The sequence below is a fragment of the Pteronotus mesoamericanus genome, unplaced genomic scaffold (assembly GCF_021234165.1).
Source record: "Pteronotus mesoamericanus isolate MK-2021 breed Mesoamerican mustached bat unplaced genomic scaffold, CSHL_Meso_final scaffold_99, whole genome shotgun sequence".
Lineage (NCBI taxonomy): Eukaryota > Metazoa > Chordata > Mammalia > Chiroptera > Mormoopidae > Pteronotus > Pteronotus mesoamericanus.
In genome coordinates, this window is record NW_026555330.1 from 15,782,821 (window position 1) to 15,798,273 (window position 15,453).

At 48.2% G+C, this 15,453-nt stretch overlaps 2 protein-coding genes and 7 non-coding genes across 9 annotated transcripts; 7 read left to right on the forward strand and 2 right to left on the reverse strand.

Annotated features, from left to right (window-relative positions):
- Positions 1-218: 218 nt before the first annotated feature.
- Positions 219-291, reverse strand: TRNAK-UUU (transfer RNA lysine (anticodon UUU)). The gene has a single exon. It is a non-coding gene; the product is annotated as a tRNA-Lys (tRNA).
- Positions 292-997: 706 nt separating this feature from the next.
- On the forward strand, positions 998-1,069 carry TRNAA-CGC (transfer RNA alanine (anticodon CGC)). The gene has a single exon. It is a non-coding gene; the product is annotated as a tRNA-Ala (tRNA).
- Positions 1,070-1,632: 563 nt separating this feature from the next.
- Positions 1,633-1,706, forward strand: TRNAI-AAU (transfer RNA isoleucine (anticodon AAU)). The gene has a single exon. It is a non-coding gene; the product is annotated as a tRNA-Ile (tRNA).
- Positions 1,707-2,668: 962 nt separating this feature from the next.
- TRNAP-AGG (transfer RNA proline (anticodon AGG)) lies at positions 2,669-2,740 on the forward strand. The gene has a single exon. It is a non-coding gene; the product is annotated as a tRNA-Pro (tRNA).
- Positions 2,741-3,855: 1,115 nt separating this feature from the next.
- On the forward strand, positions 3,856-3,928 carry TRNAK-CUU (transfer RNA lysine (anticodon CUU)). The gene has a single exon. It is a non-coding gene; the product is annotated as a tRNA-Lys (tRNA).
- Positions 3,929-4,336: 408 nt separating this feature from the next.
- LOC129063863 (ameloblastin-like) lies at positions 4,337-5,962 on the forward strand. Its single transcript, XM_054564949.1, is given in 5 exon segments — positions 4,337-4,381; positions 4,683-5,313; positions 5,316-5,870; positions 5,873-5,919; positions 5,921-5,962. Coding segments are annotated over 5 exon segments (1,320 nt in total).
- A 1,822-nt stretch (positions 5,963-7,784) lies between these two features.
- On the forward strand, positions 7,785-7,872 carry TRNAY-GUA (transfer RNA tyrosine (anticodon GUA)). Its single transcript is given in 2 exon segments — positions 7,785-7,821; positions 7,837-7,872. It is a non-coding gene; the product is annotated as a tRNA-Tyr (tRNA).
- A 1,082-nt stretch (positions 7,873-8,954) lies between these two features.
- Positions 8,955-9,027, reverse strand: TRNAA-AGC (transfer RNA alanine (anticodon AGC)). The gene has a single exon. It is a non-coding gene; the product is annotated as a tRNA-Ala (tRNA).
- Positions 9,028-10,701: 1,674 nt separating this feature from the next.
- Positions 10,702-14,888, forward strand: ABT1 (activator of basal transcription 1). Its single transcript, XM_054564830.1, has 3 exons — positions 10,702-10,977; positions 11,987-12,192; positions 12,345-14,888. Exons 1-3 carry the CDS (start codon positions 10,737-10,739, stop codon positions 12,723-12,725), a joined length of 828 nt encoding a protein of 275 aa, XP_054420805.1. The 5' UTR covers positions 10,702-10,736; the 3' UTR covers positions 12,726-14,888.
- The last annotated feature ends 565 nt before the right edge of the window (positions 14,889-15,453 follow it).

Below are 15,453 nucleotides of genomic sequence, written 5' to 3' on the forward strand. Positions count from 1 at the left end.
AAAGGAGCTCCCTCATGAGCGCGCGAGGGAGCAGTTTCACGCTTTTGTTGCCTTTGAAGGACGGTTTGACTTTTAATAACAGATGAGCGCTGTTAATATAGCTTTTACTGATGCTCCAGATGAAATATTTTGTGTGCTGTGGCTTCCAATCACTTTACTAAAAAAAAAAAAAAAAAAAAAAAAAAAAAAAGCCTTATATTCCAAAAAGAAAAAGGAAGCGCCCGAACAGGGACTTGAACCCTGGACCCTCAGATTAAAAGTCTGATGCTCTACCGACTGAGCTATCCGGGCTCACACAAAACCTATCGCTCACAGCAACTATGTTTAATTTAAATAGAAAAAATAGAAGAAACACGTCATTTCAGAGGATTTATCTGTGATCTTTGCATATGTATATGTGTATATATGCGCTAAAACATATGTATAGATACTGTATATAGTGCATATAAATACAAACTGGACTGCGTAGAATTCAGGTCAACAACTGCCGAACGCCGGCCTTCAGTTCCTAAGCTCTACTGAGAAATAGCTCAAACATTCCACACTTGGACCCCGGCAGAGCTCTTTCAAAAGGAAGCCGATCCTACGATGTGCTTTAACGGTTTCTGTAAATCGCCCTCTCCTCGGCACTTTGGACACCTAAAGAGGGACGGAGGAAACGGTTTTATTTTGTCCTGGGTTTCAGTTGTCTTTGGGGAAAAGAAAAAACACAAGAAGTAAGTTTTTAAGGGAGAGCTCCACTCTCTTTTTCCCGGGAGGTTCAGGCGTTTAGTTCTATCCCGGTGTCTCTGGGTTAAGCATCGACAAGAGTCCGATGACTTCAAGGCCTCCTCCACTTAGAATACAGATAAATGTTGTCTTGCCAACCATTTTAAAGATTTTTCTGACTAAATAAAGGAGAATTTAGCTTGAACACACGGAGATTATTAGAACTGCAGAGGGGGGAAATCGGCTTTAAAAAGTTGGGGAGAACAATAAAACGGTCACCAGTAAGGCAGGGGATGTAGCTCAGTGGTAGAGCGCATGCTTCGCATGTATGAGGCCCCGGGTTCGATCCCCGGCATCTCCAAGCCTTTTTTTTTTTTTATTTTCGTGCCTATATAATCAGAAGTTACGTTCTTAAAATATCTGATTATTACACGCTGTATCCTCGTCTTCATTAATTCCCTACAATGACTTTTTTTAGTGTCTACGTATAGAACTATATATAGTGAAGGAAATTAGATTGCTTTACAGTATTTGGGGATCTCTTTTTCTGATACAAAATTGAAAGAGAAAACACATCTAATGGAGAGGCCGAAGAGGGGCAACCTGGAGCTGTATCCCGGATTCATTAATTTGATTGTCGTCTCTGGTGTCTGCCAGGCTTTTAGGACGGAAATAATCTCATCCTTAGAACACAGAAAGAGAAGAATGCCAATTTTTGTCCTCTGGCTGCTGCGTGGCAGCACGAGAATATAGGGCCAACACTGGAAAGAGGAGGAGGCCAACTTGGTGTGGTCCAGTTAGCTGCTGGGATACGCCCCAGTGTTGGCAGCTAAAAAATAAAAATTAAAAATTAAAAAAATAATAATAATAAGGTCAGGACCAAGATTCCCCTCTACTGAGTTTTGGCGAGAGTGGTAGCTAGTCGGCCGGTTAGCTCAGTTGGTTAGAGCGTGGTGCTAATAACGCCAAGGTCGCGGGTTCGATCCCCGTACGGGCCAAGGACACTTTCTTTTTCTCTTTTGCACAGCTACGCCTCTTCCGAGAGAGCCCAGAACTCGCTCGCAGCGTTCGCTCTGGCTCAGCAAAGAAGCCGCAGGAAACCTTAGCAGTTATTAAACTCATCAGGAGGAAAAAGTGCCATCCTGTTAGTGGCCAAACTCTTCTCTCCAAATACTACGACACAGATGCCTGTTGAGCGAGTGGAACGAACGCCCGTGGTGAGCAGGCAGGACTCAGTATCTCCGATCCCAGTGAAGGGTTTCCATCGGGGTGATCATCAGAGGAATTCCACCTTGAGTCTTTTTCCAGAATCTACCTGGTCCTCTGGCACCGACCTGTCCCCCTCTATTCTGTCATTTCCTGAGGTGACGTCTGTCGAATCAGCCTCATTTTCCACAAAAACAGATTTTCAGCGCCCTATGTATCTCCTTGTTCCTCACAAGGCCCATATCCTTTACTTATTCATGACCTTACAGTTTCTTAACCTACCGAGTAAACTTTACCTGTTTCTACTGTTTTCCGTGGGAGATCCGAGGCCGAGTCAGGAGTTCCCCGTGGGTTTGGGAATGCAAACAAGGCCCGGTTAGCCTCGCACTTACGGCTTCAGGCGCCTTAGGGATCTTGTCAAAATGCAACCTGTGGTGCCTCGCTCCGGAGAAATGGCAAAGGTTTCTGCTTTTCTGACAAACGCCACGGTTGCTTCTTACAGAGGATGGGTCAACGACTTTTGAGAAACAGTGCTTTACACAGTCTTTAGAGATTCGGGTTGCGGGAGAATCCGCGGAAGTTCTGAGAGCAGTGCGGGTCTGGTTTTCCAAAGAGGAGCGAGGGAGGGGGAGAAAAAGAAAGTATCAGCCATAATTACACTCATTTACAAATGAAATGAGGAAAAAAAAAGAGAGAGAAGAAATCCAGAAATTTACTATATATTTAATATATTCAGGAGGAATATCAACTATGGGGCTCGTTGGTCTAGGGGTATGATTCTCGCTTAGGGTGCGAGAGGTCCCGGGTTCAAATCCCGGACGAGCCCAGCTTTTGTTGCCTATTGGACCTTTGTCACTCCGTTTCTCTCGCAGCACATCTGGGATAGCTGCCTTTTAATGGAACCAAATTGTTATACCTCCATGCAGGAAATGTGAGGCTTGAGCCCAGCAAGTAACTTGGTAACTCTTCTACAAAAGGGACAAGTAACTGGCCTATTTTGTCTTGTATTCAATTTTCCATCAGCTGCACAGTAACTCTTGCAAAGGCAAATGTTTCTGCTCTTCCTGAGGTTCAACCTCCACGTTTGTAATCATATAAAATGTACAGGAAGACCATGGCCACATCTCAGTTCAGTGTTATCTATAATTCATTCACCACATCAGACACATGGATTTTAAAGGGAAAACTTCAACACTGAACTACAGAGTTGGGGTGCTGGAAACCTTTGCATAAGCAATTTCCTCGTGTGTATGGATTTGAGTATTTCCCATAGTTCAGGAGACAGGATTCTGCATCCTTACTGAGAAGGGCCAGATCCATTATATTCAATAAACGTTTGCGGTCAGTGGTAAATAAAAAATACAAAAATCACTGGATTCGATATATTTCAGTGGTTGTCAAGTATTTTATAGTAAAGTAAAATTGCAACCTCCCTCCCACCTCCCTTTTTCTGTGTGTATCAGGCTACCGTGTTAAGGACAACAAACAAGCAAAGGGCGCCTGAAAAGGAGGGCGAAAACCGCGGAGATTTTCTGCACAGCCATGTCCACGTAGCGTGGCTGGAGGGGCGAGATTTCACAGGCAATGGGCACAGGAGAGGGGGCCTCAGTGGTCTGCATAGAAGGCCTGGGGTTGTGTCTGGGCGCCAGGACCTGGGCCTCCTACGCTGTGTGCGCAGCCACCTTGGCAACCAGGCTGGAGCGCTGGGAATGCGAGAGCTGGGGTCCCTCAAAGCGTTTGTGGTCTGTCACACTACAGGTTGGTGAGAGCAGGGCAAAGAGGGAAGATGTAATCAAAATGGGTGTAATGCACGCTAATAAGGTCATAGAATGTCTGCCTTTGAATTTCGTGTTATCTTGCCTATAAAGCAAAAATAGGCAGTTAGAAATAGTTCTAAAAGAATTCTGATATTAGAGTATATGGGCAAGAGGCACAACAGGCGCCCGGCTAGCTCAGTCGGTAGAGCATGAGACTCTTAATCTCAGGGTCGTGGGTTCGAGCCCCACGTTGGGCGAGTTGTTTTTAGTTCACTTGAAAGGGTTTTCTCCTTGATTTCTGCACACGCATTCCTTCCTAAAAGGGTCCCTCACCGCTGTCAAATGAGAAAGTGTAGAGTCCAACACTCAACGCGTGGAATTATGGGCTATTGTTGCTGAACAATTCACTCCTTTCCCTAGCTCCAGGAAGTGGCTTCATCGCCGCCTGGCGAGACCGCACTTCTCTGGTCCATTGTCTGTGTTCATACTTGGTCTGTAGCAGAGAGTTCACTCTGTATAGTTAACCTCCTCGGATGATTATGAAGCACTAAGTCAATCAGAAAAGGTCTAGGGTGAGGAAAGGAGGTTCAGAGATACTGAAAAAGGTAGAGAGTGAAGGTGGACAAAACAACCCCAAGGGAACAGCTTGACGGTCAGCAATGACCATGGAGAATCGGTTTTCTACGGCCGCTGCCCCCTACGCCCTTTCGGTGCCTGATCACTCACACCCAAGCAGCACAACGGACCAGCAGAAAATGTTTCCTACCTCTCTTCCCTCCCTGTGGCAAGGAAAAGTACCAACCAAGCCACAACAGTTGCAATTGCCTACCAGATAAAAATAAGGTTTTAAACCTGTTTTTCAAAATCTAGAACGCATTTCTACCCCAACTCCTCTCAATTTTCTATCCTCTAGAAAATAGACGAGAGATACAGAGCGAGTCCCAGGCACACACAGTCCAGAAAAAAAAATTAATTTTCTTTTCTTAGAACTATCTTGGTTGGCATCACCAGGCCCTGAGAGCACAGTGCAGGCCAGCATTGAAGATTCCACTTTTCAAGATGAAGAACCTGATACTGATCTGGTGCCTCCTGGAAATGAGTTCTGCAGTGCTGGGGTTTCCTCAGCAACCTGGGACACCGGGCATGGCTAGTTTGAGCCTGGAGACAATGAGACAATTGAGCACCTTGCAGGGATTAAACATGCTTTCGCAGTACTCAAGATTTGGCTTTGGGAAATCATTCAATTCTTTGTGGATGAATGGTCTCCTCCCACCACATCCCCCTTTCCCATGGATAAGACCAAGCCAACACGAAACTCAACAGTATGAATATTCTTTGCCTGTGCATCCCCCACCTCTCCCATCGCAGCCATCCCTACATCCTCAGCTGCCAGGACAGAAGCCTTTCCTCCAGCCCACTGTTGTAACCTCCATCCAGAACACAGTCCAGAAGGGAGGACCCCAGCCTCCGATTTACCAGGGACAGCCACCCTTGCATCAAGCAGAAGGACCAATGATTCAACAACCGGTGGCACCATCAGATAAGCCACCAAAGACCAAGCTACCAGGAATGGATTTTGCTGGCCCACAAGATCCAACAATTTTCTCAATAGCCCGTTTGATATCTCAGGGACCAATTCCACAAAAAAACCATCTCCACTTTTTCCAGGAATGTTTTACATGTCCTATGGTGCAAACCAACTGAGTGCTCCTCCCAGGCCTGGTACCATGAGTTCAGAAGAGATGGTGGGAGGCAGAGGAGGTCCCCTGGCCTTTGGAGCCCTGTTCCCAGGATTGGGAGGCAGGAGGCCAAGCCTTGGAGGGTTGCCTCCCCACCCCGGCCTGGGCGGGGGCTTTACTCTGGAATTTGACACCCCGATCACTGCAACCAAAGGCCCAGAGAAGGGAGAAGGACTTGTGCTAGGCATCCCGGTTCCGCCAGAGGCCAATCTAGCCAATCCAGAAAACCCAGTTCTGCTTCCGGAAGCAGTGGTTCCTGGTGCCCTCGGAGGGCTTCTCGCTCTCCCGAAGGACAATATTCCCAGCCTAACCAGAGGCCCTGCAGGGCACAGCAAGGGATCCCCAAGGGTTACCCCAGCAGCTGCTGACCCACTGATGACCCCTGGATTAGCTGATGTGTATGAGCCCTACAGTGTTGATATGACTACACCCTTGGGAGAAACGACCATCGATACCACAGCGACCCAGACACAGAGCAAACATTGATGCCAGGAGACAAGGCCCAGCAGCCCCCATATTGTGCATAATGCCTGGCATTTCCAAGAGCCCTGAGAGCCTTGAGAGATGAGCTACTACTTTCTGTAGGCACAAGCTCCCAGGCTTTGTCCCCACAACCTGTCTTCTTCCCAAAACACTTACTACCCTTCTGCAGCAAAGCCGTTAAAAGTGCTCATCATATATTAATAAATTCAAGTGGCAGAAATAGTGTAGGTTCCCTTCTTGCTCTCATTCTCTTATTGAAATAACATGTGTTGATTCTGTGACATAGAAATACTATTAATCTCTGCATTTGAAAATCACTGTTTCTTAGCTGTCTTAGGCACCATAGAATTTCTCTTACTAGTGTGATACTGTTATATCTGGAAAATGAGACACTGCTTTGGATATTTTTCTCTAAGCAAAGGCACATATTCTCAGAATTGTAAGCTATTTCATTCAAATGTTATTAAATGGGGATCAGTGGACTCTAGCTGGTATTACTGGGTTTGGTATGATGGATTTTAAGTTCTCATTTGTAGAGTATTTTATTTAGTAAAAACATCTAGCCTATTTTAAATAAAGAATTTTTCTCACTGAAAAAAAAAAAAGAAAAAGAAAATACTGCTCTGTCCAGCCTCTGATAAGTTCCCTTTGTACCCACCACGTACCTTTTTGTTCACACGAATCTAAGCTGGTTGTGGAGCAGACCATTTCAGCCCTGTGCTTCGCCAACTTCATCCCAGATAGGAGCAGATTTGGCTGTCATTAGAGTGACTTGAAAATCCGCCCCTTGGTCTAATTGACCAAGACTTTTTCAGATTTCCCCACCCCTCTGAGAAAAATCCCTCTGTGCATGTCTTCCTTTATTATTCCTTTGAAGCTTTTGTAGGTTCATCGGTATGTGTTTCATCAAAAGACCCATGACAATGAGTGGAGAAAGAAGACATGTATACCTCTCCTTTGATAAAGCCCAATTAACCACACACCATTCAATGGAAACACCTGAGTTTGAGTATCCAGGGTCTGGCTGTATTGTGACACACCTGAAGAGTTTCTCAAATTTCAGATTCCTGGGCTCCATCTCAGACATAGTCAATCTGAACCTCTGATGGTTCAGAAACCATTGCTTTTGGTTGAGGCTGCTATTACCAAGTTTAACATGGTGGAGAGCAAGTTCCCTGCCTATTCAGGCTAGAAGAACGGCAGAAAGTCTACACCAATGGGAAACACTATTCTTATGGCCCTGTCGGCAAAAGTTGGTGCCACCAATCCCGTGTCAATAGTAATCCCCAATCTGGGGTGCAGTGAAAGGAAAAACTTAATTCAGTCAAGTGGCTGCGTTGGGGCTCAGGCGTTATTTTAAGTCATTACATTACTGAAGACATGATAACCAATGTAATGGTGGGCTGTGTGTTGAACTGTGTTCTGGTTCCAAAATCAATACAATAAAACTTATTCTTGGGATAATTGGAGAAATTGGACCATGAGCTGATTATTAGATACAGTGGAATTATTGATACTTCTCTTAGGGATGATAATGATGGGATATGTAGAATGCCCTCACACACAGTGAAATGTCTAAAGTGTCTAAAGATGAAAGTCGCGATGTATACAACTTATTTTCAAATCTCACAGCGCAAGAAATGCGGACGCACACGAAAAAGAGAGAAGGGGAGAGTAAGGAGAGTGGCAGGAAGTAGGGACTTCTGTGAATGGTGTCAATCTCCTTTTTGCAAACCAGTGGGTGCTCCCTTTTTTTCTCCTTGGTCCACGGCGGTGGATCTTTGAGGGTCAGGACGGACTTGCCCACGACACGGAAGCGTGAGGCCGCGGGGGCACCTGGTGCTGTGAGCACAGAGTTGGCACCCGCAGATTGGAGGCAAGCGTCGTGCTTCCTTCGATAGCTCAGTTGGTAGAGCGGAGGACTGTAGTGGTACTTGCCGGTCATCCTTAGGTCGCTGGTTCGAATCCGGCTCGAAGGAACAAACCTTTTGGGTGGCTTTTTATTCCCCGGTCCATCTCAGTTCTGTAAGTGCTGGATGGGCATTTCTCTAAGACTATCCGTATTGTGCAGCGAATGCATGTTTTTGTATCATTATTTTCCGTAACCATGACTAATACGTACAATCATACTTCACCCCCTCGGCTCACACGGAATCGGTGCGCAGAGAAGTACGGAGTCCCTACCAGGCGGACGAGCGGCGGCCCACCGGGCGGGAGGTCCGGAGTCCAGAATCCGCCCGCCTAGGGAACCTGGAGCCGGGTGAGTGAGGCCTGGCCGACCCACCGACCGCGAAGCGCCGGTGGAGCACGTGCGCCCCCCTGCTGGTCTTAGGATCCTGAGCCTCGGGAAGGATTTTCCCAGGTGATTTCCACTGCCCCGCGTGGGGAACGACACTCGGGCACTAAGCCCTCTGCTCCCTTTAATTAAGTAACGGCGGTTCTCAGCCCTGGGTGAGAACGGTTGGTGAGTAACAACATGGGCCTGGGGAGATTTTACAGAGCGCTTCTGCTCGGACCACTTTGCAGGTGGGCCCCCCACGTTAGCAGTTTTAAAAGCTCCCAGGTGATTTTAACGTGCTGCAAGGTTTGAGAACTGCTACAAGAGTAAAACAGTCATTTTAGAAGAAAAAAAATAGAAAAATGAGTATGATTTTCTACCCGCTTTGAGGATTACAAGGGAGAGATCTCTTAATAGAAAGCCTTTAATAAGTCTGTGCGAATCCCATTTCTACCCTGTCTCAAAAATGCGATCCCAAATACCTATTGAAGAGTCCTCACCTACGAAGATACAGATCAAGGTAAGGAAGAGTTGCTGAGGATTTTGTGCCTGGAAATGTCCTCTATCTTTCTTCTCAACTTCTTATTCAAGCCTGCAAACGTGAGAGAAATCGCAAAAAGTTGACTCTTGCTTATCCTGTCCTTAAGATGAGGTAGCCACCAGTACGTGGCTCCTGACGCGATGTCTATCCCTGTCATGAAATGTGCAATGAAAAGTCCGAATCCTTGACCCGGTCCGGGGATCTGTTAGCCGAGAAAGTTTTAGCAAAGTTATTTATAAAATTGGAGAATGCGGGCATCGATCCCGCTACCTCTCGCATGCTAAGCGAGCGCTCTACCATTTGAGCTAATTCCCCGCCCCACGCGCTACAGTTCTTCTTTACTCGCCTTAATATTAAGAAAGAGTTTAGCCTTCTCGGATGCAATTTACAACTGGTTTATTAACCAGTAAGACCATGAGCGGAACTGCGAATCGATGGTGCTCAAACAGCCCCAGCACAAATTCAGGCTTCCAGCGCCACCTGTAACCTGCGCCACCGAGCTGGATCCTGCGTGGAGGTAATTCGCAGAGCGCAGCTGGACCGAGCCTGGAATCATCAGAAACACCTACGTAGAAAATGGACACCAGTTTATTTAAAACTGGAATCCACCTGCAGTATCAAGGAACAGAAAGGGAAGTGCAGATACATCCAGGAGGGAAAATCAAGTTTCTCAAGTCATATGAAGGTTCCCATCCAACATCTACACCTTCAGCCACTGATTTATCTGATATTGGAGGTTTAATGTTATTTTCTAATCTTACTGAAATTGGGGCAAGAGGATCAAAACTGAAATGCAGAAGATGGAACATCTTATTTGAGAAAGTGACTGTCCCTAGACTCTGCAGGGCATGCAGGGCGGACCTTGCCAGCTCTTTACAATATCCTTAGTGCTTGCTCTCTCTCCTTTTTTCACTGCAGTCGGGGCTGACATAAAGTACATAACTTGCTGTGGGAAGAAACCCTCCCCTCACACCCCCGTTTTAGATGAGAGAGTTCAGAAATCAGGTGTTCTCCGCGCACCTCAAGGTCAGCCTTGCCTTGATTCTCACCACCACCTGGGGGCTCTCTCCATACTCTTTCCTGGACAGACTTTGCCCAGCCTCAGAACTCAGTCTGGCCTCCGCTCGTTTATTTATGTTCCGTGGCTCTATCGGAGCGCAGGTGCAGAAGCGGAGTGAAAGAAAGTAGCCCGCCCATCCCGTCGCTCAGATCCACAGAGCTTTATCACGGCTGACTGTGAGCCGTATGAGATCTTCACTCCCCAATCCCGGAGAACATAGGGGGCATTGACATTTTATAAGGGCAGACTTGGCAAACTTCCATCGGGGAACTCGGCCTCTGAGTACGAGTAACCAAATCAGTGCTGAGAGGCAGTGCCAACGGGGAGCCCATTAAGGGAGCCAGGGAGGATGGCGTCGGGCAATACCGGTTACGGGGAAGGCACACGGAAACGGTCCAGGAGCGCCATCGTGTGGGCATCGTGCGCCCTGCACACAGCGCCTCAGAGCACAGTGAGGCGGGTAAGCCCGACGGCTCCTAAAGAGTGACAGTGAACTATAGAGAACCGAACAGGTGCCGCCTCCTATTCTTGCAGCCGTACCTAACACTGCCACCACAAACGACACCTCAGCCACTCCGGAAATGCCGGAAAAGCCTGCGGCATCCCGCCATTTTGCGCCTCCCGAGGCAAGGAGTCCTGCAGGGTGTGTTACACTAGAGAGTCGGCCTCTTCGGTGCGCCTCTTCGGGTCCGCATTTTCCGGGCAGCCTCTCCAGCCCGGAAGTCAGGCAACTTGAGCCTGGCTTTCCTGAGCCCCAGACCGGCTCTCCCGGTTTGAATCTCCCGCTGACTTGGGTCCTGCTTCCCCCCTCAGCACTAGGCCTGTACCGCCCGTGCCGCCCAGCGTCGTCCTTTCATTGGTCAAAACCCGCATTGACCCCGCCCCCTCGCCGCAGGCTGTCGCACACAGCGCGCGTCAGACGGCGCGGCGCTTTACGGCTCTAGAGCTTCACGTCTCGGCAAACATGGAGGCAGAGAAGTCGGAGAAGGAACCGGTAGAGCGGGAGACTCTGGAAGGCGGAGATCGGGAACCAGAGGCGGCAGAGGAGCAGGAGGAATCCCGAGAGGCGGCTGGCGGCGCCAAGAAGCGGGTGGTGCCGGGCATTGTGTACCTGGGCCACATCCCGCCCCGCTTTCGGCCTCTGCACGTGCGGAACCTATTCAGCGCCTACGGCGAGGTGGGGCGCGTCTTCTTCCAGCCCGAGGGTAAGTGCGCGGGTCCGAGGCGCTGGGGGTCAGTCCGTAGTGTGTGCAGGCCCCGGAGGGCCGGGCGGTAGCCCTTTAAGCCAGTCCTCGGAGAGCTGATTTGGATTTTAATTTCACCTCCGTCCTCGCATCTTTTCTGGCCTGAATTTACCGCTTGGTTAAATGAGTATAGCCGCCTGAATAAAGTTTCAGTGACTTCACAAAACTGAAGCCATCCCTTTGTCATTGCGGCCCAGGTGGGGAGATAGTATTGATCAGTCGCCCCCAACTCCCCAGGAGGCACTAATTGGAATTGGAGTTGGAGGCCTGTGCAGCTTTAAAATAGAGCATTCAGGGTAGACCTGATTAAGGAGTGTTAACCCCAAAGTTAAAAGCCTTTCAAAGTGAGAGGTAACAGGCGCTTATCAGTAAGAACAGCTATTCGGAGAAGCACTGATTCAGGCAGAAGCCCAACGAGTATTCTGATTAGAAGACAAAGCCAAAGGGTATTTATGAGAAAGGAAAGGAGAACAATGGCATCAGTAGGAGGGGGATGTTGCTTTCGGTGCAGGTAGCATGACGTCGTGATGCTAATTCGTGACGCTAATTCTAACCAAAGTTTTTAAATTTCAGTCTGGTAACCCTCAATCCAGTAGTCATGATTCTTGTTATCCTTGCGAGCAGTTCTTTGGGGCACAAAGTTGTTGTAGGCCCAGTCCATAGGTTATTTTGCCCTGTTCAAACATCCAGAGGTTTGAGGCATAAACATGCAAAGCAGTTCCTTTGGGATAGCAGCCCGACTCCAGTGTAAAGGGGCCCCTTTATATTTTGACAGGCGTTGACACTGAGAAAGGATTGAGTTAGACATGGGGCGGGAAGGACTTAGCAGTTCTCAACTCCCTTCCCGGCAAAGACCTTGAGGTGGGACCTTGGCACGGGAGCAGACGTTGAGAAGGCGGCATGTGGGCGATGCCGTAAGCGGGTGCTGCGTCCGTCTCCATGACCACCACCCTCTGTCTTCGGCCCACAGAGGGGTTCGTGCGGCGGAAGAAGAAGGCAGCGGCATCCTCGGCCGCCGGAGGGAAAAAGCGATCCAAGTACAGCAAGGACTACACCGAGGGCTGGGTGGAGTTCCGGGACAAGCGCATAGCCAAGCGTGTGGCCGCCAGCCTGCACAACACGCCCATGGGTGCCCGCAGGCGCAGCCCTTTCCGTTATGACCTGTGGAACCTCAAGGTAAGGGGAGAGGCTTGTCTCCTGCGTTCTCCATCTTCCTACCGTCCCAAACCCAGAGGAGGCACCCCTGTGACCTCTTGTTAGACCTGCCCCTTCGCATTTTATTTCCATCCCTGACCTACGCACATCGTTTCTTGTTTTCCTGTCCACAGTACCTGCACCGTTTCACCTGGTCCCACCTCAGCGAGCATCTTGCCTTTGAGCGCCAGGTGCGCAGGCAGCGCCTGAGAGCAGAGGTCGCCCAGGCCAAGCGTGAGACTGACTTCTATCTTCGAAGTGTGGAGCGGGGGAAGCGCTTCCTTGCGGCTGATGGGGACTCCGCCCGCCCGGATAGCTCCTGGGCCTTTGCCCAGCGTCCTACTGAGCAGGAGCTGAGGGCCCGGAAGGCAGCTCGGCCAGGGGGTCGTGAACGGGCTCGACTAGCTAATGCTCAGGACCAGGCCCGCTCTAACCGAGGGCTCCTGGCCAGGATCTTTGGAGCCCCACCGCCCTCAGAGAGCATGGGGGGACCCTCGGTGGTCAGGGACTCTTGAGGGGCAGGGAGACCCCTTCATCCCCTACCTAACCCAGCCCAGAGCTCTGTCTACCTGATAATGGCTTGTGGTCTCTCAGACCAGGAGTCTCTGGTGAGTATCCAGGCATGGTTTTGTGGGCCTTGCCCTCCAGCTCCATCCATGCCAGGCTGAAGCACCTAATTCATACACGTAGCGTGATTATGACTCCTGCAGGTGCTTGTTTTGTCTCATTTGATTCTTGGCTGCCTGCTTCTGCCCATTGCTGCGCTCTGCAAACCCCACTTCCTGAGCCCAGGAGAAGCCTTACACCCAGGAGGCCACGGGTACGGGCAGCAGCGACGGCCTTTCGTTTAGGAAAGATTCACGGGGATGGGGCTTAATGGGGTGGGACTGGCTGGGGAACCATCTTCCAAATGTATTTATAGAAAAGTGTGTGTTTGATACAGCGTTGGACTCGGGGGACAGTCATTAGATAACTTAAAACTTCCATCTCCTGTGTCCCATGGACTCAACTGCACTCCATCTGCTCTGGTCTCAGAATTCATTGAACCTGGACCCCTTTCTATCTGCCTTATTAATTTTTTAGCCCATTTTGTCAGTTACCTCACTATTTGCTGAGGCACTGGATGAGCATGTGAGCAACAGCACGTAACACATGGTCCTTGGCATTGAGAGGCGTCTGGACCGCTAGGAAAGGGGTGATGTTTCAGGGATAAATGTGCAGAGGTGCCTCTGGCCTTGTGGTGGACGTGTGGTGTGTAAGGGGTGGAGTGGGGTTGTGGGAGGGTTGGTGACACCAAATGGAATGTGAAAAAAGCATTTTTTTACCAAGTTTTCCAAGTCCTTCCTGAAAGGTGAACAGAAGTCTGAAGAGCCTGGTGAACTACAGTTGGAAACAAAGTTCCTTGGATGGAGTGTTGGATTGGAACCATTTCAAAGGTGTGGGCACTGTGATTCCTTCAGGTGCACCTCTGTGTTAGGGCTAAGACAGGAGGGCCACAGACAACACGCAGATCAGCCCAGAGACAGTCGGTGTAAACCGCTGACGTCTAAAAGGGTGTCACCGTAGCGAAGAAGTCAGCACGCCGCCTCATAGAGACTGGACTCTGGTCAGAATCCAGATACCATAACTGGACAAATGTGGTAAAAGATCGAAGTTTAACTAAATTTAATAGTAATGAAAAAAAACCTTTAGTAATCCAGTAATAAAAATGTTTCTTTGACCAAATGAGGGGCATCCAGATCATGTTACAAATCTCAAAATTAATTGTGAAGCTTTAAAATATTCTAATTAAAATCAAGAATGAAGGGAGATTATTACAACTATTCATACACTTTTCAAGAAATCCTGGTGATTCAGAGATGAAAATGAAAACAAAAGAAAAAAAAAGAAATTGATATTATTTGCAGCTAATATTTCAACATGTCTCCAGAAGATTGGTTTTGTTGCTTATTTGCACGTTAACTACATAAAAAAAGTAGCATCCTGGTGCACCAGGTAAGATGCCACCTACACGAAAGACTACATTCAAATAGGAACCTGTGGGCAACGAGCATAGCAGATGCTCCCAACAGCTGTACAGGACTGGGCGAGCATTCACTGCCGTTGTATGGACATCAACCCGAATTTGCACCAGTAAGGGCATGGGTAAGTCGATGCTATGTAGTAGAGTGCTGTACAAGTGTTTAAAAGTTTACTTGAACAACAGGTTCATTTTTTAAAAAGATGCAAGTTTAAGAAGTCTGTGAACAGTGTAGTATCTGACATACTGAGCGTAAGTATCTTCGTAGGATTCCTGTACCTACATACTCAGTGAAATATGCCATTTCTGGGACTGGTAACCAGGGTGGCAGAAAGCCGAGGTGAGCGGGGCGTCTGGAGAGTCCCATGGAGGGCGTCCCATGGAGGGCATCAGCTCTGGCTGGAATTTATTTTCATTAAAAACAGGTGGCAGGGGACAGAATGTTACGGTACAATCTTTAACTTGAATACTCACATACGTCATTTTGTGCTATTTGTCAATTACAGTATTTTACAATAATTTTTAAATGAGCTATTGCCAGGAATAAAATATTTTTATTTACTGTTTATCCAGTGCCTAAATGAAACTTCATTAGATGATTCAGTTGGTTACTTGGTCTGTAAAACCGGGGAAGATCCTAGTCTGACTCAGTGAACACAGTGGAATCTAATGTAAAGTCACTTGATAGAATAAATTTTCTTGTCGAACTATAAGGCTGATTACCAGATTCTGTTTTCTGTGTAAAATAACCTGGGTTTATCAGAAGTGTTTTAATTCCAGATGCACACGAATACGTTGGGATTTTAATGCTGCAGTTAGAGCAAGCGCCTGGGAGGCAGTGCTTCTGTCGGAGCAGGTCTAGCTCTGCTCATCAGCACGGGCTGGTTATGTGTTAACTGTTGTGCACGTCACTGATGGATGTCTACTTACTCCTCCAAGACATTCCTGTTAGATATCACCAAGGTAACCAAACAGCTTTGTCCTTTTTGAGTTTGCCAATCATGGTATTTTCCACCTTTCACTGGTTTTACTTTGCCCTTAGGCCCCAAAGAACCACATAAAGTTTTATGCTTTTTCAATCACAGTCATTTAACTGGTTTCCCTGGGCCTTCCACTCTGCTGTGCTCATTACAAGTGGCTGCTTCCCACAGGATACCTCGTTTACTGAGCCTCTGCACATTTTCAAAGTGCCACCGAGCTCGGTGCAGAGCTGCGAGTTTCTA

Bases quoted from the DNA above. Each gene is read 5' to 3' on its own strand.
- ABT1 (XM_054564830.1), top strand. From the start codon at position 10,737: ATGGAGGCAGAGAAGTCGGAGAAGGAACCGGTAGAGCGGGAGACTCTG. The intron at 10,978-11,986 runs GTAAGTGCGCGG...TTCGGCCCACAG, and splicing joins CGTCTTCTTCCAGCCCGAGG to AGGGGTTCGTGCGGCGGAAG. The intron at 12,193-12,344 runs GTAAGGGGAGAG...TCCTGTCCACAG, and splicing joins ATGACCTGTGGAACCTCAAG to TACCTGCACCGTTTCACCTG.